The following is a 17735-nucleotide window of genomic DNA, read 5'->3' as shown; positions in this document are numbered from 1 at the left end:
GGCGCGGGGGTCCCCCCCACACTCCGACCTCTGGGCTTCACCAGGAATCACCGCTCCAGGCCCTGAGTCGAGCCCCCCTGCATTTCCCCCGCACACAAACCTTGTCTTCGGCTTCACCCTGTCCTGACACTCGCCCCTCGTCGCACACCAGCGTCTTCAGGACAGGATGTGCTCCGTGTCCCGGAGTGCCACCATCACCACCACTGCTCCCGCTGCCCCTCCCCGTCTCCCCAGCTGAGCGCTCCTGCGACAGTCATATCCAATGCTGCCTCGCTAACCAGCTTATCATCCCAAGCCCGCGGCAAACACGTGCTTTCTTATGGCGACAAGTGAAAAAGCTGCCTCCGTTTTCACACATTTATACTCCAACGGCTGACCGAGGAGCCAAGACGCTCACTAACCGACTCACGCAGAGGGAGGCGGGTCACCGCAGAGGGAGCCCAGCACTTGGCCGTGTCTCTGCGTGCCCACAGTGACGCCATCTGAACTTGGGCTGTCACCACGCCACGGGTCAGGTGGACGTGACCAGACGGGGCAGCTGCAGGAGGAGGCCACTTTCTGGAAAAGAAGCAGGTGTTGTCGCTGGCCAGTGTCCTCGTGCAGGACACTACGCACTGGTCCCCTCACGTGCCCTCGGGCTCGCCGGCCCAGTATCTGGCAACTCCGAGAATGTGTCTCCCTCCAAAAGCTGCAGGGATTTCCGAAATCTGAACCGGAACTGCCCATTAGCTGGTTTCGGAAGATCAGTGGCTCAGTCCTGCAGGACCAACAGCAGCCGCCACCCTTCTCAGCCACGGTCAGTGGGATGGAGACGGGTCTGGGCGAGGAAATGCCCCGGATTCCATATAAAAGGGAGAGCTCTTAAGTCAGACGCTTGAAGACGAGGTGGAAATTGAAACTGTCTTCTCGAGTCACAGAGCACTTCCAGGGAGAGTTCCGTCCTGGGTCCCCGCAGAGCAGGCAGCGGCCAGCCCCCAGCTCGGGGGACCACACCCCAGGGTCCTGGGCAGGACAGGCGCCTGCCTTCCCTTGGTCTGTCCTGGCCCGGGAGCCTGGGGTGCTGGAGGGAGAGAGGACACATCTCCAGCCCCTCTTGGTGGGTTCTTCTACTTCCTGGGGAAAACCTGCCCAACGTATCTTGTTTAAGGGGAGCCTGTGGACTCCGTCAGCGATGTGTCTGACTGGCTCAGGCGATGATCTCAGGGTCCTGGGATTGAGCCCCACATCGGGCTCCCTGCTCAGTGGGGAGTCTGCTTCTCCCTCTGCCTCTGCCTGCTGCTCCCCCTGCTTGTGCTCTCTCTCTGTCTTAAATAAATAAATGAGATTTTTTTTTTTAACCTCTTATTTAAGACTCAACTGACGCATCACCTCCCTGACTGCCAGACGTCCACGCAGCCTCGCAGGGAATCCGCAGACTGCGTTCTCGTGGAAGGTGCCACAGACGGGCCTCAGCTCCGGTGTGGCTGGGGCTGTGTGGCCGCTGACGCCGGTGGAGGCCCGGTACTCAGATCAAACAACACAGAGAGCCCAGGCACAGCCAGATGTCCACAGAGGGCCTGGACCCAGTCACTGTGCCCGGCCCGGTGCCGGGGCAGCAGAGGGTCCCCGTGCTGAGGGGAGGGGCTGCAGCTTGGTCACGGTTCATTGTCTGTTGGGGCGCTTCAGCAGAGACCACAACTGTATGTTCTGGGGTCCAGCACTGGGGGCAGTGATGACACAAGGGACGTGTGACAGGGATGGAGACATTCTCCTCCAGCGATCTGCCCCAGGGCCCCCCAAGCCAAGGAGGAACAGACCTGCGTGGCCAGTCTAGGGTGCTAGGACTCCCTGCTGGGGCAGATCTGCCAGAGACAGGAGATGACATCCACCCGGCCTGTGTCCCCGGCGCCTCACAGGGTGGACGGCAGCTGAGGTTCACTCAGCATGGCCCGGCAGAGAGGGTGGCCCATGGGGGGAGCTGGGGACAGGTTATGATCTGGGGACATGGCCCTGTGTTTGTTCCTCTGTCGGCTCTGCCTTCCCAGGCCGCGGCCTTTCGTGGAAGGCCTATGTGTCCCGGCAGGGGATGTGGGCCTCACGCTGTCCCTGAAAGCTTCCCGTCCGTCAGAGAGACAGAGCCATGGGAAGCTCCCAGAAGTGGACGGCCCGGGCCACATGGCAGGGCCTGGGCCACATGGCAGGGCCTGGGCACACGGCACTGCATACAGCAGGTGCTTAGCATTTGCCGGATTAGCGAGCCAGAACCTAGCTTCTCTTTCCACGCGGGAGTGTAGCCCCCTGGCCTATGGGTGCGCACCGTGCTGGCGGTCCTGGGAGGCTGGGAAGGCCCCAGGGTCCCCTGCTCACGCCGCGCGTGGGCTCCTGGCAGCACGAAGGAGCCCCTCGTGGAAGAAGATTCCGCAATAGGCCCTCCTCTCCCATGAGGGAAGACACCACGGCTTCATCTCAGAGTTCGCGTGCCTGCTGCCAGCACACACGGTCCCCGGGGACCCCCCGCCAGCCCTCCTGGGCCTCTGCTGTGTGACAGTCAGAGATGACGCCCGGGTGCTGAGATCCTCGCAGGAGCAGAGATCCAGGAAGGAAAGGTCGGCTGAGAGGCCTGATGAAGGACCAGCGAGGGAGCTCTGGGGGTGGGGGTCTGGAGCCGACCTGGACCGGCCCCCGCAGGCTGGATTTTGGGTGCACCTCCAAGTGAGGGCTGGCCGTGTGGACACTGCCTAGAGAACTCTGCCTCCCCCGGAAAAGGCCAGGGGCAGCGGCCACATATCTGTGGGCAGTCCAGTGTGCTCCCGGGGCTCACTGTGAATGCCGACATCTGGTCTCCCCTTTCAGAAATACGTATGTTTATAATTCTTTCTGGACAGCAAATAAATGGCAGTTTTGGTTAAAATGGCAAACTGAAATCCCGTCACAACCAAGGCTTGCACACACCATCCCCAAAGCAGCTACGGCCAGGTCAGAGGCGTAGGCGGCCCTGATGACCGGGGGCGCAGACTCAGTACCGTTCACAAAGCCACAGGTCTCTGCACAGAACCACTGACCAGCCCGACTCAGGAGCTGTGCACAAAGAATGACTTAGAAAGCAAGTGGGTGTCAACGACTGGCTCACCACGCACGGCCAAGGGACCACACGCCGTGCCGTGTTGGGAGGTCCCCGGAGAGGGGTGAGGCTCCCACACTGCTCCCGGAATGCAGACATTCTCACTCCATAGGGTCAACTGAAGACATACTCTGGGAGCAGGTGTATTTTAAAGTCTGCCTTTTTTCCAGCCTTATTCTAGAGCATTTCAAAGAAGCAACACTCTTACTTTCTCGGCAGCTAATTTTCCTGGGATCCTAGAAACCCTGTTCGTGGACATGAACACAGCTTGCTCCCCCTTGTCTCCGCGGCGTGTTGCCCTCCACTGCCCACACGCACTGGCCGTCACTTGCCCTTGTGACCAGCGGCTTCCTGACCACGGTACGAGTGTTTCCTTCCACCCTCCACAGCTGGCTCTCCTGGATGTGGCTCAACCTGGGGGCAGTCCCAGGGACGGGGCCCTCACAACCCCCAGACTTTAAATAAGGTTTTTTTGTCTTTTGGATGATAGTGTTGATTTTTGGTCTAGATGGATTCTCCCAACGCTAGGTGCCCCAAGGTGGGTTGCGGAACTCTCGGGGGGCAGGTCTCCACCCTGTGACCCAGCCTTGTCCAGAGGACCTACTTGGAGTGTGCCTTGGCCTCCGTGGTTTGCCAGGAGAAGGATACTCAGGCCATATTTGGAGCAAGTAGACCAAGGACAAGGTACTTCCTGCTGATTCTACGCTCTGGTCGCCTCCAGCTCACACTGCGTCCGACCCCAAGGAAACATTCCACGCGACATGACGGCTTCATGGGGTAAGGTCAACTCTCACACTTGTATCCAAAGTGTCCCCCAAACTCAACAACTACAAAATCTACAAACTTAGAAACAAACACTATTCCAAGCCAAGAGACGGTTTTGGTGGCCCACAGGACAAGGAATCTATGCCAAGGCCGTGGGGCCTGTCATCCCTGAAGGAGCCAGGCCCACCCTTTTTATCCGCTAAAATTACAATATACCCAAGCGGTGGTCAGAGGAATGATTTTTTGAGGGGTGCGTGGCAGGGGGAAGCCCACCGGCACCGGAATGAAGGGGCCTGAAGCTGGTCAGGGAGAGCGCTGCGGGTTGCTGCTCCTACCCCGTCCGTCCGCCCCAGAGGAGGGTCCCATCCTGACTGTGGTCAGGTGCCAGGGCCCACCGCCCGGCGCCGGCTCCCTCCCTCTCTCGCTCCCACCGTCTGCTGCCGGGAAGCCCCGTGAGGGCTGAGGGGGCCGGGATAGATTTTCCTCCCTTCCTGTGTCACTTCTAAGAAACAATTTTTTGGTAGAAATAATACTGAAGCTGTATTTTTAAGACTTCACACAGCATAGACTTAAAGAATAATCGGGGACGGGGGTGCCGGGCCGGCCAAGTCGGTGGGGTGCGCCCCTCCTGACCTCGGCCTGGTGAGCCGGAGCCCCGTGTTGGGCAGAGACATGACTGAAAAATAAGACCCTTAAAAAAACTTAAAAACAAAACAAAAAAACACAAAGAATAATCAAGGGTGTAAAAATGATGACCACATAATGGTTTTAACCAGAAATCGTCCTAAATCAATGATGTGAGGTTCGTTTTCCTCAGATACACAGGGCACGGTTTCTCTTTACAACAATCACATTTTCCATTTGTGATGCTGTTTAGACAAATACCAGTTTTTACAAGTTGATGCCAGATTCCTGGCCAACACCGTCCCCACAACCTTCCACGCCGCACAGCCCGCCGACCCACCACCTGCCTGTGGCCTGTCATGGCGGTCGTCCCTGCACTGCGCCGGCCGTGGACAGAGTCCTGTGGATCCCCTGACTTTCAGTGGGAGGCTCTGTTCTACTGAGCGGAGTGGGGGCTGGGCTCCGGCGGCTCCTGCCGGGGTTCTTAGGCACTTTTTTTTTTTTTTTAAGATTTATTTATTTAATTGGGAGAGCGTGCATGTGTGTGAGCCAGGGGAGGGGCAGAGGCAGAAGGAGAGTCTCAAGCAAACTCCCCATGAGCATGGAGCCCAACCAGGACTCGATCTCATCAGGATCTTGAGATCATGACCTGAGATCACGACCCTGAGATCACCACCCTGAGATCACGACCTGGAGATCATGACCCTGAGATCACGACCCTGAGATCACAATCTGGAGATCACGATCCGAAGATCATGACCCTGAGATCATGACCTGAGTTCACGACCCTGAGATCGTGACCCTGAGATCATGACCTGAGATCACGACCTGAGATCATGACCCTGGGATCACAGCCTGAGCCGAAACCAAGTTGGACGCTTAACCGACCGCGCCCCCTAGATGCCCACATACCCAGAGCGCTGACGCCCCTGACACGGGAACGTGGCCCCTGCTACAGGCCTAGGCCACCTGTGAGAGGACCGATACGTGGGTGGCAGGTTGTGGCTGCGTGTGCCCGCTGGGCTATGGGGAGGGCCGGGCTCTGGCCGGACAGCAGGCACCCCCTGGACTCAGAAGTGGCCCTTTTAGATCCCCCAGCTTCCCTGCCAGAGACAGTGGCCCAGCAACCCTGCCAGGCCTTCTGCCGCCTTCCTGGGAGCGTAGACACACAGACACTGAATTTCACCCCTTTGTGTGGGACTCGGGAGGAAAGGAGCCACAGACCGGGGCCTGCGGGAGGGGCTGAAGGCAGGTCTCTGGGCCACAGCTGCTGCCGCCACAGCCAGAGGGTGACACACGTGGAGAGCTGTGCACGCACGGAGTGTGGCCGCGGTCACACAGCCCCCCTACCCCTTTCACCTGTCACCTCAGGCTGTCACCGGGAGCTCCTGCAATCCTGTGCAGACAGGAAGTCTGAAGTCGGGGGGGATGACTTTGCCCAACATCACCAGTGAGCAGAAGGCACCCGAGTCTGACCCAGGATCTGCCGGGCACGCAAACCCACACCCTCACCCAACACGCGGCACCCGCGGTGCCTGGCAGGCTCCATGGGTGTCCTCAGGGCTCAGAGACCAGGCCGGGCAGGGCACACAGGCCCTGGGGAGGGCTGCTGCGGGCCAGACACTGTCCAGCGTCCTCGGTGCCTCGAGCCACCGTGACACCTGCCCACTAAGGCACCGGGCGCCCAGAGCCGTCACTGCAACAGGACCCGAGACCCTCCCACCTTCTGCTTACGGGTTAAATCTGCTCTTTGCTCACTCATGAAAGTCAAAACGATCCTTTTTTTTCTCTCTATGCTGTCTGCGAAAGAAAGACGTGGGAGCAAAAGGCCTTGTCACCTACCGGTTCCTCTTGGTCCTCAGGTTCCGGTCTCCCCTGCCATCCTCAGACTGAGACCCGTCGCTGTGGTCGGCTGGAAGAAAATCAGGTTATTGAGGTTGGAGTGTCTGCTCCCATCAGTCTGGCAAACCACCAAGACGCACTCCCTTTCAAACAGAGTCATCTGGGAATGAGCGACACAGAGACCAAGCGCTGGAACCAGCTTCTCTCGGCGCTCCCCGTATGTTCCGGCAGAAGAGCAAGCTGGTGGCCTTCGGAGCAGAGAAGGCATTTAGAAGCCGCCCGATCGTCCAGCAAAGCCAGAGGACAGAGAATGGGCAGTGGGCATCCCCCAGCCCCTCCGCAGACACCGGGGGACGCAGGCCCTGGCGGAGACCTTCTATGTCATGTGCGCCCTCATGTGCTCGCAAGTGGACCAAGACCCCTGTGCCCTCCTCTGTCCGCCGCCAGGAAGGGTCCCCCCTCCCCTGCACACGGCACGGACTTCACTCCGGACCACGTGTCTACTTCCAAAACCCAAACTGATTTTGACGACAGGTCCCCTGTTTCCATCCTGAGGAGACTGGCCTTGTAAATATTTGATGAGATTTGAAATGGAAAATAAAAAGGGGCTTCAGCATTTCATATTTGTCTCCAAAAGGGAGAGGGGAAACGCGGCTTAACCTGGTTCTAGAATGTTATTACTTCAGTCCTGACACGAATGAGTCCACACGCTCCCCGGCATCACACTGCTTTCGTGCCCACTTCTCTTTCTGCATCCATCACGCCCAGGAGGCCACTGTCCCATGCTCCCGTCCCTGGCATGCAGAGGTGCTGGGGCCTGGGCTCTGCAGGGCATTCCCAGGTCCCCACGTCCCCCGGACCACCAGCTCCCTCGGCCCCGCCTTCCTGAAGAGGCCCCACCAGGACAGCACTGCCCACCGCCTCAGAGAGCGCCGTGTTTGGACCCAGCAAAGCCTTCAATCCTGTCCACTCTTAGTTTGCTTTCAGTGTTCAGCATGGGGCTGGGCGCAAAAGGAGAGAGTCAGGCTCTGGAAGTCCGCGTCTGTCCCAGCCCACCCCCGATCCCACCCCTCCCACCCGTGGACACCCATGCCACGCCGTGTGCACTCCACCATCCTGGGACGCAGCGGGACACGAACGGGACCGAGAACTGGCCCCAGGAGTGTCCCACTCTGGAAGATGCTGGCCCAGGAAGGGCCTCACGGACAGGGACCCTGCACACATGACTCGGAGCGGAGTGGGGCTCCCCGTGGGACAGGTGTGCCTGCTTGGGGGAGGGGCGGGCGTTCGGGACGTCAGCTCCAGGGAGGCTGGTGTCCACACCTTAGTGGCACTTCAGGACGCCTCATGCACCAACAATACCCGGGCCGTCCTGTGAGCTGGAGAGAGGATGCTCGGCAGGTGCCAGGATGAGCGGGGACAGGTCCCGGGTGTGACCCCCAAACTGTCTCCAGACATTGCTCAACACCCCTCCAGGGGACAGAAGCCCCCTCCTCACTGAACCACAGGAAAGAACCCCTGTGAGAAATGGGCTCACTTGGGGCCAAGTTCACCTTCTTGACTCTCCACATGCTCTTCCCACAGGGCCCCTCCGGGACGCCGGTGTCCGTCCCTTCTCGGCTGCTGACCCCGCAGCCCCGGAGGCACGCTCACCTTCCTGCTCCGCCCAGCTCTCGCCTCCTGGCCTCTCTGCCTCACCCCAGCCCTGCACAGAGCCACCCTCACGCCCACCGTTCCCTGTCCCAGCCTCCAGGCCCACCGCAGCCCTGCACTTATGACCCCAGGCCTGGATGCCGGTCCCTCTGGCCCTGCGTGCGCTCAGACAGGACGTCCCCACCCAGCGCCTGCAGCCGGCGCTCTCCCTGCTTGCTGAAACCCGTGACACTTGCAGCAGACGAGTCACTCATGTGAAAGTCACCTGTCCCGTGACCTCTAAGAGTGGTGTTTCCGAGACCGTGGGAAGAAGAGGCGCCTTGGCTCCTTCCAAGGCACAGAAGACAGAAAGATCCCCAAGACTCTGGCTGCCCTTGGCAAAAAGAGGGGCAAGGCGGGGGGCCGTCCTAGCTGGGCGAGCGCCCCCAGGAGCCTCTCCTCCCGTGGCTGGGTCAGAAGCAGCATAAGGTGGGAGGGCTGGGGCAGCGGACCCGGGGGCACGGTCGTGGGCACTGGGACGAGAGGCTAAGCAGCAGGGCTGCCTCGCTGTTCTGGGTGCTCTCCCGTACCAGCAGCCGTGCTTCCGGGTCTCAGGGCCCAGCCAGGACCGAAGTGCAACAATTCGACCCGACTCTGACACCCACAGCCTGGAGGCAGCGCTGGGCCCCCGAGACCTGGGCACCCCGACTTCTGACCGACCGGCTGGAAACCGTGCTAGAACAGTCCACAGAACACAGGCACACACTCCGTTTACCGGCTCAGAACTGTGATTGGGCAGCAGGTGTCCTGCCACGTGGACCTCCTCCCTCCTCTCTCCCCCTGCTCCCTGCTCCCTTCCCCCTCCTCCCTGCTCCCCCCTGCATAGGAGGGCCCACAGCACAGTGGCAGAGACAGGAGGGGCGTCAGCCTGCACTGGGGGACGTGAGGGAATCGGACTGGGTAGATCGAGACCCCGCACTGTGGCTCCGCAGACCCCACTAGCTGGGAGCCTCCTGACACTCAAATCGGTCTCTGCGGTCTTTGCTCGTCGCAGGTCATAGTCAACCTGTGAAAAAGTGCAGAATGAGAGTCAGGCCTGAGCAGAGCCGGGCAGAGTTCTACACGGCCCAGAGAGGGGGCAGAAGCCTTGGGAGAGGTCGCTAGGGCTGGGGGCCAACAGGAACCCGGGGTCAGTCACCCTGAGGGACGAGCTGCCTGGTCACCTAGAAACGCTGCACTGACGGTGATCCCCTGCCCCTGAAGCTCACTGAGAGCTTGCCCAGGCTCCTCCCACTCCCCGAGCCCCACAAGACACGGGGCTCCCGGGTGGGTCCCCCTCCCTGCTGCTGGGGGTGCAGCGTGAGCGGCCCCGCTTCAGCAAGTCCCCTGGCCACTGGTCTGGGGACTCCCACTGGTCTCTCCACCTGTGGCCTCTCCTCCTGCCCCACGATACGGCTGTCACTTCCTGTCACTGCCCGTGGGCCGTCTGCTCGTGGTCGGGCCGAGGTCCCACGCAGGGCTGGTCAGTCCAGCCTCCAAGTACACAGTGACTGGTCTGGAAGGGGACAGCTGCCCTCCTCCCTCCCCTCCTCCCTCACTCCTGGATCGTAGCGGAGCAGACAGCTTGAAGCATTAGGTTCTGGGAGAAACCACTTGGAAAATGCTCTCTCAGCCTCTCCTGTCCCCACAGCTGCATGTGGCCCAAAGGCACAGAAGGGACACAGCCCCGGGATCGGCGCTCACTCAGTGGCACATCTGAAACCCGGAGGGGCCCACCACCTGGCCACCGGGCTGCGGCGGAGGAGGGCTGAGTGTCACGGGGCATCGTGGAGACCCCTCGGGGCCCAGGCACCTGGCCTGCCCCTTCCAACCCGGCCGCCTGGCAGCTTCTGCTGGAGCACATCAGCTCCCGCAGGCGGCTTCCAGGACAGATGGCCTGTGTGTCTCCACTCATCTGCTGGGTCCAGGGTCCTGGATCAGTCACTGTGCAAAGAGGGGGCACAGGCCAGGGGCCGATGGGTGTTGTGGAGCGTGGAATGCGGGTCCCGTGGGAAGGTCAGGGTCCCTCCCAAACAGCTGGAACGGGGGACCTCTGCATGGGGCGGGGGGCCTGTCCTCAACCCAACTCTTGGGACAGGTGATGCCAACCCTGGGCTGTGGACGGTCGCCAGGCACATTGTCAGCTGAGCCTGGACACCTGGTCCCACTGTGGCTCTGAGACTCGTGTGCTCTCCCTGGGCAAATACAGCTTGGGAAAACCAGCTTCTCTCAAGCCACAGCTGTGTTTACTCACAGGGACGGTTTTATGTCCTACTTGCAAAATGAACATTATTACCAATGCACACTCGTCTTGAATATAAATGACGAAAATGTTTACAGAGGAACTGAAGCCAAGTGACGTCTGTGCCACCTCTGCGGCAGGTTGGGGACAAAGTGGCTGAGAGGACAAGGCTGCCTGTCCCCGACCATGGGTGTGTCAGGCACAGGGAGCAAAACGCTTTCCAGAAGTGTGTTCTTATCACAGGCTCACGGCTCAGGAGAAGCCCGGTAAGGCTGTCCCTCCTCAGATGCGGAGTCTGACCCACCCCCACACGCTGGAGAGAAACGGGACCTTGGGCAAGTTAATTAATCCATCTCCGTTAACTCCCTCTTCTATAAAATGGGTATAAAGCCGGTGGTTTGCAGAATGATGGTCCCCAGGCCGGCGGTGGCTGGTCACTGCACCTGTGAACATATCAGGTCCTACGGCAAAGGGGGATAGAGGTGGCAAGCAGCTGACCTAGGGACGGAGAGCGTCCTGGGTCACCCAGGTGAGCCCGGTTTAATCATAAGGACCCTTCTTCCCAGGGGAGGAGGAAGGCGGGAGAGTTGCCAGAAAGATCTGAGGTCACTGTCCGGCTGTCCCTGAAGGGGGGCAAGGAGCCCGGAGCGGCAGAAACCAGGCGAACAGGAAACACGGCTTTGCCATCTCCACGGGGACTCGTGCAGTGTAACAAACGGGCGTGGGGCGAAGCCACGGAGTCTGTGATCACGTAGTTCACACGGGGCCCCGCCTCGTGAGGCCGAGCTGAGCGGAAGTGACCAGGCTCCGCGCTGCACCTTCCCGGCAGAGCTCCCTCCCCTCCCCTCCCCGCTTCACCGGTCGGGCCCAGCTTCCCGGTGCCCTTCAGCTCAGCGGACATTTACTCCGAACCCACAGCAGAGCTTCTAGACCCAGAAAAAATCTGGATGCACGCAAGATAATTAGGAAATAATTCAGGTCTTTGTCTGAGTCCCTCAGCAACGCTAACAGAATGAAGAGGGGACTTTTCCCTTCTCTGTTGAGTGACGAGGGCTTAGCATGTCTCGCAGGTCTTGTACCCTGTTCCACGAGGCTGTCACAGCATCAGCGTCCCCACCCCCGTGCCGTGCGTCCCCTGCACGCAGACACACGTCGAGAGCCCGGAGCCCCGGCATGCGGCCGCTCTTGGGTAAAATTCATTTATTTCATTTGCCTCTTGAAAAATAACCGGTACCCACTGGAATGCTTAATTGTCCTATTTCAGACTAGAAACAGGATTTAATATATTCAAATCCGTAATGACTCGGAGTTGAGCAAAATGTGAAAAACAAAATTCTCCACCAAGAACCATTTCCCCTAGAGCCAGTTCTCGAAATAATCAGGGTCAAATCATTTGATGAGTCACGATGGATGAACAGCCAGGGAAAAAATGTCACTTGCCGAAGGCTGGAGGTCATCAACTCTGCCCACTAATCGCTAATTAATCCTCCAGAAATTCCTCCTGCCCTAATTGTCTGGCAGCAAACGAAACAGTTTGGGTGGGTGGATCTTAGAAAATTAGAAATTATTCCCGGAAATGTCAACTCTACCCACAACAAGAAGTCAGGAGTTGCAGTCATTTGCATATCTTTAAGATTCTGGTTAAAAAACCACAACACTCCTTTAAGAAAGTCTTGTCCTCTTTTTACAAGAAGAAGCAAGGTTAAAACTTGTTTTGTAACTACACGTAACATTATCAGTAGATCTCTCTCGGTAGAGTAGTTAGGGGCGTTGTGATAAGTTAATGGAAGACGAGTGTCTGATGTAGCAAATCTCAATGAATCCGATATTTCGGTTGTGGTTGTGTTGTTGGGCTTCAGTCTCAATTCTACTTTTCCTGAGTACAGTGAGGGAGATGGAACGTTGATCTGTGACCCGGGTAATTGAGATCCTGCTGTTAAATTAATTAAACAAGAGGCCATTAGGCTGCCAGGGCTCTGAGGCCTGGGAGGTCCACTTAAGCAAGCTGAAACCAAGGCCCGTGACTGCCTCAGGGCTGCAGCATCACTCACGACGCCGCGGACGGCCAGTCGCAGGCCGCCAAGGGGGCTCGAAGCTACGGCCAATCCCACCTTCTCTATCCCCCTCTCCCTGGTTCCTGTCAGTGCCAGGCGCGTGTCCGATGTGGCCCGGCTCCACGGGAACCTGGTTTCTGCACAAATAAACTCTTCTAGCGTTTCATACACCTCGGTTTATCCTCCGCCTGCCCTCTAGCCCAGTCCTCCCCCCGGCCTGATACGGCAGGAGGCTCAGTGCCGAGTTCTGCCGACGCCCCTCTGTCTCTCCTAGACCTGGCGTCCCTGGGTCCAAAGGACAGAAGCCACAGCGCAGCCGCACACTGCCTTAATGAGTTCGTTTCTCATGCTTTCCAGTGCTTTGGTGAAAAAAAAAAAGAGGGAAGAAGGGTGGAGGGAGGAGGGAGGGAGGAGGGAGGGAGGGGAGAAGAGCACCCAGTTATCTACGGTGTGAGCCGAGGAAACTCAGCATTATCTGTCTTCGACCAACCAAACCCACTCGCAGCTGCGGCGACCGCCCCTCGGCCGTTCTCGTGGGACTGGGGGGTCTCGTGATGCCGAGGTGGGCCGTGCTCGGCTGCCGTGAGCTGGGCCTTGGGAGATTGTTTTCTATGAGGATTTGTTTTCCTTTCAATGACACATCCCTTTTAAAAATGGACACCGCCCTCGACCATTGTCTTACACCGTACACAAAGATAAACTCGAAATGGATAAAAGACCTCAACGTGAGACAGGAATCCATCAGAATCCTAGAGGAGAACATAGGCAGTAACCTCTTCGATATCAGCCACAACAACTTCTTTCAAGAAATGTCTCCAAAGGCAAAGGAAACAAAAGCGAAAATGAACTTTTGGGACTTCATCAAGATCAAAAGCTTCTGCACAGCAAAGGAAACAGTCAACAAAACAAAGAGGCAACCCACGGAATGGGAGAAGTTATTTGCAAATGACACTACAGACAAAAGGCTGATATCCAAGATCTATAAAGCACTTCTCAAACTCAACACACACAGAGTAGATAATCATGTAAAAAACTGGGCAGAAACCATGAACAGACACTTCTCCAATGAAGACATACAAATGGCTCACAGGCACATGAAAAAATGTTCATCATCACTAGCCATCAGGGAGATTCAAATTAAAACCACATTGAGGGGCGCCTGGGAGGCTCAGAGGGTTAAAGCCTCTGCCTTCGGCTCAGGTCATGATCCCAGGGTCCTGGGATCCAGCCCCGCATCGGGCTCTCTGCTCCGTGGAGAGCTTGCTTTCTCCTCTCTCTCTGCCTGCCTCTCTGCCTACTTGTGATCTCTGTCTGTCAAATAAATAAATAAAATCTTAAAAAAAAAAACAAACACATTGAGATACCACCTTACACCAGTTAGAATGGCCAAAATTAGCAAGACAGGAAACAACGTGTGTTGGAGAGGATGTGGAGAAAGGGGAACCCTCTTTCACTGTTGGTGGGAATGCAAGTTGGTGCAGCCACTTTGGAGAACAGTGTGGAGATTCCTCAAGAAATTAAAAATAGAGCTTCCCTATGACCCTGCAATTGCACTACTGGGTATTTACCCCAAGGATACAGATGTAGTGAAAAGAAGGGTCATCTGTACCCCAATGTTCATAGCAGCAATGGCCACGGTCACCAAACTGTGGAAAGAACCAAGATGCCCTTCAACGGACGAATGGATAAGGAAGATGTGGTCCATATACACTATGGAGTATGATGCCTCCATCAGAAAGGACGAATACCCAACTTTTGTAGCAACATGGACGGGACTGGAAGAGATTATGTTGAGTGAAATAAGTCAAGCTGAGAGAGTCAATTATCATATGGTTTCACTTATTTGTGGAGCATAACAAATATTATAGAGGACAAGGGTAGATGGAGAGGAGAAGGGAGTTGAGGGAAATTGGAAGGGGAGGAGAACCATGAGAGACTATGGACTCTGAAAAACAACCTGAGGGTTTTGAAGGGGCGGGGTGGGAGGTTGGGGGAGCCAGGTGGTGGGTATTATGGAGGGCATGGATTGCATGGAACACTGGGTGTGGTGCATAAACAATGAATTCTGTTACGCTGAAAAGAAACAAAAAAAAATAAATAAAAAATAAAATAACAAAAAAAAATAAATAAATAAAAATAAAAAATAAAAATGGACGCCGCCCAATCAAAGGAGGAGACAAAACCACAGACCAACACTTCCTGTCCCTGCGTGTAGCTCCGTTTCCACAGATGCAATTACATATGCACCTAAGACACCTCCTGTCCCAGCGGGGGCTGCCCTGGGCTCACTGGAGAACGTTCTCCTCATCTTACGTGAAAAGAGCCGATGAAACCTGCCTCCCCTAATCCCAACACACTACCCCGCGTTGAAGAGCACCGTTTTCCAGGCTCCTGGCATGGTTAAAAATGTTTAGAAAACTTTTCAAACACTGTTTTCTAAAGTTCCAGTTAAATGTCTCTGCCTTTGACTAAAACCGTGGGCAGATATTGTCGTGCGTTGGCTCTCTATCATGAGAATAAAAGACATCATTGCAAACTCAATAAAACACCCCATAAAAATAAAACAAAACCCTCTTTCAAGGGGTCAAGATCCAGTTTCCCGGCCTCTCGGTTGCGTGTGTGCCTCTCGGGCGGGAGGGCGCTCCTGACTCTGAGTGTCCACGGCCAAGTCAACGCTTGTTCAACCCGCGTGCCTGGGGGAAGGGCTTTCCCAACTCCGCAGCTAATAAAAAATACATCACATCGGATCGGAAAGGACCCTTGCCGGAGACGCTAACCGCTCTCCGACTCCGGGGAAGCGGGATTGCCAGGGTTGTTTGCAGACACGGCGACCTCTCCGCCAGGTGCCCGTCCCCTTGGGCGGGAACGCACCCCCCCCACCACCCGCCTTCCCGGGAAGTCAAGCGCCCTCGGAATCAACAGGGGACGGATCCCACGGGAAAGTGTGAGGAGAAGGAAATGCGCTCCTGTCTGCGCATGTGGGCTCCCAAGTGGAGTTCACGAACCATTTGGAATAAAAAGTAAACGCCGGCTAATGACCGGGCGGGGCGGGGGGGGCTGCAGGAAGCCGAGGACGGAGAAAGCCTCCTCTGAGTTAAGGGCTTTACGAAACGCGGACAGAAAGCCCCAACCACCCAGGAAGAAAATGTCTCCGGCAGAAAGGGCCACAAAACCTCAGCGACTACATTCTCAAGGAGCGAACACAGCGCTTTAGAAATCGGCTTCCGGCCCAGCCAGGCAACCCCCCGCGTCCCGGCCCGAGGGTGAGGGATCCGCGGCCCGAGCGCGGGGACGGTCGCCCGCGGCCCCGCTGCTCATTACGTGCGGGCGCCTCCAGCTTGCGCTTGTGGGGCGGGTCCTCGATGATCCTGTTGAGGTCCCCGCGGTTCTTCAGGTCCAGGGGCTTCTCCCACACGGACAGCTGCATCGTCGGGTTGAAGAAGAAAACCCGGTCGTCGCCCGTCCAGACCACGCACCTGTTTGAGCGGAAAATTCGCCTCAGTTCCCCGCGAAGACATCGAGTTCAGAAATCAGCGGCGTGCGACCCGACCCAGAAACCCCTGGGGCCCAAAATCCTCACCTTGGCAAAGGCACTTCTGTCCCATCTAAGTCATAATGGCTGTGTCTGGCTTTCTGGGGGACTTCACAGAGCTTCTCCTCTTTCCCATTCAGTTAACGGGTAAATATTCTCTTGACTGTCCTTCTACGGGCTAAGGACAGCAGAGCTGAGCAAAGCGGGCAGCTCGATGCGGGCCCTGGGGGTCCAAGCTCGTCCTGGCACACCAGCTGCCTCCGTGTGACCCTGCGCTCTGGGGACCTCTGGCTACCCACAGGGGACCACGTTATTTGGAGGGACTTCCCGGTACACATTCCTGATTCCCGGGACTTGGAGACATCGGCACTTCCTACTCTCCTATATCCGAGACATTAAACGGGCCACTGTGTTTAGCAGCTCTGCCCACATTCTCCAGTTTGTTTCTAGAAGAACAAAGAATTAAGCTTTGTGTTTTCATAACTAGGACTCTGAAATCTCCAAACGGAGTCGCAGGCCATTGGAAGACCCCATCTCTGAGAAGGGCATCAGAGAGGGGGAAAGATTAAAAAGAAGTGAAGAAAAACAAAACAAAGAAAGGCTGGGATCTGTCCCTAATGGGTGTGAGTGGGTCTGTAAGGCTCTGTGCACAGGAACCCGGGTCCAGCAGTGGCCCAAAGAACGCGGCTGTGCAAGGCCTCCCCGGCCCAGCTTCTGTCCCGAGGGTGGGTCGGGGTGGGGCAGAGATGCTGGCAGCAAGGCCCGCTTCTGGTCTGGGCTCCTGGACGTTTCTCCTTGGGCGAGTCCTCCCCTGCCCTGGGCCCCAGCTTCCCCCAGCCGCCTCCCAGAGCCCCGCAGGCCAGGGTTCCCGGATCCCAGAAGCGTTGGGACTGCGCAGGAAAGCCCACATGTGCTGAGAACCTGTGGCTCTTGGTTTTCCTCTAACTGGGGACCTCTGACCGATGAGGAGCCGCCTCTAGGCCCTGCCTTCCTCCCTGGTGACCGGCTGCTGCCGTGCCCAGCCAGCCGCACGCAGCCGTGCGCTGTGCGCTGCCGGCACCGGACACTCCGCTCTGCACAGAGGACACCCTCTAACCTGGATCTGCCTCCTTGCCCAGCCAGACACTTCCCATGGGCCGTGCAGAGGGCTTGGGGGCTGAACCCCGCGTTCTGGGATTCTGAACAGACCAGGCTCCTTCCCAGAGGGGTGCTGAGATGGTCTGACGGATCTGTACGCCGGCTGGGCCAGGGTCGCGGGTGTGGTAGGCAGAATGAGGCTCCCTAAAACGTCCACGTCTTAATCCCTGGAACTGGGAAGGTGTGATCTCCCACAGCGAGGGCGGCTTGGCAGCTGTGATAAGTACTGTCCTGAGACCGGAAATGATCCCGGATTGTCCGGGTGAAAGAGGGAGGCAGGTGGGCGCGAGTCAGAGGAGGAGAGGTCACGGAAGCAGAGGTCAGACACACAGGCGGCTGGGGTAGGGGGAGGGAGGACCCCACGCTGTGGGTCTCCGGGACGGAGGACGGGCTAAGGAAGACAAGAGGCCCCAGAAGCTGGAATCGGCAAGGGACAGGGTCTTCCCCGGACCTCCAGGAGCAAACGGCCCCACCCACACCTGGATTTGAGTCCCGTGAGACCTGGGATTTCTGACCTCCAGAATTATGAGATGCTAAATTTGTGGAGTTGAACCTTCTGGGTTTGCGGCAGACTGTGGCCTCTCTCTGTCCTGGGCACCAGCATCGGGACCCGCCTCCAGCCAGAAGTCACCCAAACCCCAAGCAACGGGCCCACACGCACTGGCCACCGTTGGCCGAGACACTGAAGGCAGAAGACGGTGGCCGCCCTCGGGCCGACGTCTCCGGCAGCTCCAGGCCTGTTCTTGACCTTCAGGCGACCTTGGGAGC

At 57.6% G+C, this 17735-nt stretch overlaps 1 protein-coding gene across 1 annotated transcript in view; it reads right to left on the bottom strand.

Annotated features, from left to right (window-relative positions):
* TCERG1L (transcription elongation regulator 1 like) overlaps window positions 1-17735 on the bottom strand; it is a gene marked incomplete at both ends in the record, with an annotated part of 181615 nt that overhangs the window by 30280 nt on the left and 133600 nt on the right. Inside the window, 2 exons of the mRNA XM_080823032.1 lie at window positions 6332-6401; window positions 15620-15774. Of these exons, the coding sequence (XP_080679158.1) occupies window positions 6332-6401; window positions 15620-15774 (225 nt within the window). The remainder of the gene's footprint in view (window positions 1-6331; window positions 6402-15619; window positions 15775-17735) is intronic.

Source organism: Martes martes (assembly GCF_963455335.1).
Source record: "Martes martes genome assembly, chromosome: 14".
In the NCBI taxonomy this organism is placed as follows: domain Eukaryota; kingdom Metazoa; phylum Chordata; class Mammalia; order Carnivora; family Mustelidae; genus Martes; species Martes martes.
The sequence above is the reverse complement of the archived record's forward strand: the minus strand, read 5'-3'. Positions and strand labels throughout refer to the sequence as shown.